Raw genomic sequence first — 4,885 nt, forward strand, 5'->3', positions numbered from 1 at the left:
GAGGATGATTTCAACCCAGGAGGGGGTTTATCCTTACAATCCTGGAAAAAGGCATCGGACACTGGAAACAAACAATTTGGACCACACATTTTTACCCAGAACCAGGGATAATATCCCACGCTCGTTTTGACAATCGGACTGTTGGGTAAACACTGTTCTATGAAATGTCTGTCATTGACTATATCCGTATTTGATTGTCAAAATGAATAATTGATTAAAAGAAATAAAAACTTAGATATAATTGATAATATGCCATACTGAAGTATTTTCCTTTGATCACATGTAGTTGTTCTTATTCACTTTCCTCATGTGTGCTCAAGTCTCCTAGTTTAGAAAATCTATTAATGTGCTTCTGATGTTTAATAAGGGCTGTAACAGTGTTTGTTTGACTATGTACAAGAGCTCATGATGCAAATGTCTAAAGACAGTTAAAGTGAATTCTGAGTCACTTTTTTTCATATCTGACAAACCAGCCAACCAACATTGTTTCCTGGAAATAAATGCAGAATGCACCCTTTGAAACAGGAAGTGTCTCGACTATGTGTGGGCATATTGGTTTTTCTATTTGGAGGAAACACCAGCACATCTACAGGAGAAGACGTACCTACTGCTATCTGGAAACCATGAACACCACAGCTTGTCACATGATCCCAACTGTTTTTCCACAGACGTTCCTGCCTCCTGTCTTCATCTTCGTATTCATCGTTGGGCTGCTTGCTAATGTATGGGGACTGAAGTCTTTGCTGCTCAACTGGAAGAAACTGGGAAATGTCAACATCTTTGTTCTTAACCTTGGACTTGCAGACATCTTGTATCTGCTCACACTTCCCTTCCTGATGGTGTACTACTTTAAGGGAAGTATGTGGATATTTGGAGACGTCTTCTGCAAGGTTACAAGATTCTGCTTCAACCTGAATTTGTACTGCAGCATTGGCTTCCTGACTTGTATAAGCGTGTACAGGTACCTGTCTATTGTCTATCCTCTGAGAGTGAAGGGAAGATTAACTACGACTCACTCTGTGGTCATAACGGTCACGGTTTGGATGCTGGTGGGTGTTCAAAGTCTTCCTGACATGTTCTTCCCTAAAACATCAACAAATGTGTCTGAACAATGTTTTGATACCACCTCTGATGATCATGTGGATGATTACCTGAAGTACAGCCTCAGCTGGACACTGATTGGATTCTGTGTTCCATCCCTCGTCACACTGGGTTGCTACGGACACATGATTGCTGTTCTCTGCTACAACAAAAACATAGATGAGATGCTGAAACAAAAAAGCTTAAAACTACTGATCACTCTGATTCTTCTATTCTCCGTTTGCTACATACCCTATCACGTGCTCAAGAACCTCAACTTGTGGTCGAGAGTTCTGTCTAGACAGAGGATATGCCCCAAATGGAACAACGGAGTCTACATCGCTCATCGGATAAGTCGAGGTCTTGTGAGTTTGAACAGTGCTCTCAATCCTCTGGTGTACCTCCATGTAGATGAAGATATTTCAGCTCAGCTCAGTCGGCTCATCCAGAGAGCCTTTCAGTCCCTTTCCCAGTTGACCACTAATACAGAGACCGCTCGGTTAACTGCCTTTAGGAAAGTGTGACGTTGTTTTCCATTCATGTTTTCATTTCAGTGCAAGATCCCCATTAAAGTCACCTCAAAGCACTGTAAAAGTTACTAAAATATTGTGTGATCTGAGACCACAAAGTGTTTTCTTGTGTGTTTTAATGTGTTTTTTTTTCTGGTCAAATTGAAGACGAACTTGTGATTTAAATAAATGGAATGGTGCTTATTAATTTCATGAAGGTTTGTGGGTATTTTTTTAGGAAGTCTAAATGCCTGGACTCATCATAAAGAAAAGATAATGTTGTGAGTGTCTGAGATAAAAAAAAAAGAAAAAAACGATTTAAACCAGACATGATGCACATAGCGTGAATTTAACTGATTGACCCAAATGTGTTGCACATCAAAGCAGTTTCTCACTAGCAGCACAGAAAGCTGAGAAATGAGTAACAGTAAACAGATTGGTGTCCGTCCTCACAGGAAACGTTGCTCAAACCTCCACAGTTTCGCCCACTGGCATAGATAATCTGTAATGTTTATGTAGAAAACACATCTGATAATGACACTTTCATGTCAGTAATGACAAAGGCTTTCCTGACATGACATCCCAAAATCACTACATTTTTGTTCGTTTTGTTTTTAGATCACGGGAGTTTGTAAGATCTGAGAACAGCAGCTCGGTGCATAAAGACCATTCTTCTACCATTCTATTGTTTTACTATGAAGGTTATAATAAGAAGGGTGTCGGCTTGACAGAACCTGAAACTACACCACAGGTTCAAAAATTGTGATTTGGGTGTTTTTTATAATCAGTCTTAGTGCACTTTCACAATAAAAGTCACATTTCACGCTTCATTTATCACCTGAGATTGAACAAATAAACTTGGAGGGAGAAAAAAATAGAAGAAAAAACTCTGCATCTGTAAGACTTGATTGATAAAGACCACCAGGTTGTATTAATGCAGAATGGACGAAATAAAATGAGACAAAGCATGTCTAGTTATTAGTTGTGGCACTTTCAAAAAGTCATACATTTTTTTCTTCTCCTCTTCACATTCCTGCTTTAATCTGAGGATTTTTCATGTTTCCACAAACGTTTCATATTTTTGATGATCCAAACCACAAGAGTTAAAATCAGATTATACTCTGAATCAGAATTAAAAGGCTAGAGATTATTTCAAAAATTAAATAAACTTTAGAAACATTTGGCACAACGGACGGTTCTGATGACAGCTTGTACTTTTCATTTGACAATCTAACATTTTTAAAGATGGTGAATGACTTAAGAGAACTAAATGCTGTTCCAACCTGATTTTATTGCACAGAGACGTTTAAGAACAGAATCAGTAAACTGTGCTTTTCACACATGGTTAAACAGAAAACAGATGTCTGAGCAGGACGTCTCTTCAGAAAGCCCTCCAGTCAACGTGGTCCCACACAAAACTGACTTTCACTTTCTGCAAAAGAGCAACAGAATAGAAGAGGAGAAGCACCACCTAGTGGTATGAGACAACATGAGACGTCCAATGCATTGCGTAATGTGTGTACACAATAAAAGCTGCAGGTGAAATGCTAAGCGATTAGTTTTGAGATTAGACTCTACCTGGTTCAGCCTGTCAGCTAGAAATCATCATCAAATTTAACATGTCCCTGAATGAACACAGTGTTTCACCGAAGTCTGGTGCTTTAACCACAACACATAAACTGTTAGAAAACGGGGTGTGAAATGAGCGTGAATCATTTTCCTCGCAAACACTGGGGACAGGGCAGCTGTGGCCAGTGTTGGGAAAGTTCGTTTAAAAAAACGAACTAGTTCAAAGTTCAGTTCATACATTTTATTTTATTTTATTTATTTTTATTTTTTTAACCGTGTCCTGTCTGGCTGTGAAGCAAACAGAATTGATGTCTGAATGCTGGTGACAAGCCTTACAGATTTACTCTCAGGTGGAGCATCAAAGCATCTGCTTGTAATGTCACGCATGATTTTTTATTGTTATTGCTTTTGAATGCTTTTTAATTCCGACCAGACACGGAGTCAGAGGTGAAAGAGAAAGGAAGAGACAAAAGATGGGGGGGGGGGGGGGGGTCCACAATAATGAACAAGAATCTGCTTCTAGACCTGCAGAAAGAGAGAGAGAGAAAAAAAGGGACACAACAACAATACAACAAGATCAAGCTATCACTGCGTCAGCTTGATGGAGAAATATAAAATCAACATTGTTTAACTGAACAATCACACAATAATAAATCACAGTGCATTAAGTGCCCACCATAGCCTTAAGACATGTGTTGAACGTGCCCAAGTCCATACTTATGAGAGCACCATGTGAGCACCTGTGTGTGTACACGCGCTTGTTTATGTAAGGTTTCTCTATAGGAGCGTCCAATAGAGAGTGTGAGGGACCACAGATCTGCCCCCTAAAGATGTGTAGGAGACGGAGGGAGCTCCAAGTCCCAGAGATCCAGGAGTTGCCCCAGAGCACAGGAACTCCAGGGAGACTGCGACCAGAAAAGCCCTGGCTCCCCTCGAGAGGTGCAGAGGATCGCCCCGGGGGGCCACAACCAGCAGCCGGCAGAGTCCAGGGAGATATCAGCGGCAAGCCCACAGGCCCGCCCGCAGCCTCCCACCCCCTGGCCGGCCAAGCCTGGGACCCAATGACCCGGGACCCGGGGGCGACCACCCCCGCCGGGGACCCAGCAGAACCCAGGGACCCAGACCCCACCAGGCAGCCACCAGGATTGGTCAGGCAGACGCCAAAAATCTTAAACTCCCTGACCCGGGAGCCACGACCCAAGCAGACCAAGGCACCGCACTCCACACCAGGTGTGGCAGGGGGAGGGGGGGACGAAGATCTTTATCATCACAAGAAGTCCCAGGAGAAGGGAGGAGACAAAGGCCCCACCTGACAAACACAGTCACACACTCCCTCCCTCATGCTCACACATGCACATACAACCTAAGACTTACAAAAATGCACGCCAGACACCCACTCATGCTCCCCATACACACCCTATTCACTCTGGTCCCGGTACTGCTGCACATTGGGTACAACTATCACCGGTTACCAGAGTTTGACCCTTTCTGCTGGGGTGTTGATGAGTAGGCTCCCCCGCCCAACGCTGAGCACAGCAACCCACCACCCCAGACCCCAACCGGACGGCCGGATCTCCCTCCTAGCCTCCAGCCCCAGGAAGCCAAGCGACAACAGATGTGTGCCAAGACCCCTAGTCTCCCTCCGCCTGCTCCAATATGATGTTAGTGAGTGTTGATGAGGTGTATTCCATGGCTGTGGTGAGCGGGCAGTGTGGGCATCGTCTGGC

At 43.4% G+C, this 4,885-nt stretch overlaps 1 protein-coding gene across 1 annotated transcript; it reads left to right on the top strand.

Annotated features, from left to right (window-relative positions):
- The first annotated feature begins 235 nt into the window (after nt 1–235).
- LOC107390357 (P2Y purinoceptor 1) lies at nt 236–1,784 on the top strand. Its single transcript, XM_015967009.3, has one exon. It carries the CDS (start codon nt 501–503, stop codon nt 1,602–1,604), a length of 1,104 nt encoding a protein of 367 aa, XP_015822495.3. The 5' UTR covers nt 236–500; the 3' UTR covers nt 1,605–1,784.
- The last annotated feature ends 3,101 nt before the right edge of the window (nt 1,785–4,885 follow it).

Source organism: Nothobranchius furzeri, chromosome 15 (genome assembly GCF_043380555.1).
Source record: "Nothobranchius furzeri strain GRZ-AD chromosome 15, NfurGRZ-RIMD1, whole genome shotgun sequence".
In the NCBI taxonomy this organism is placed as follows: Eukaryota; Metazoa; Chordata; class Actinopteri; order Cyprinodontiformes; family Nothobranchiidae; genus Nothobranchius; species Nothobranchius furzeri.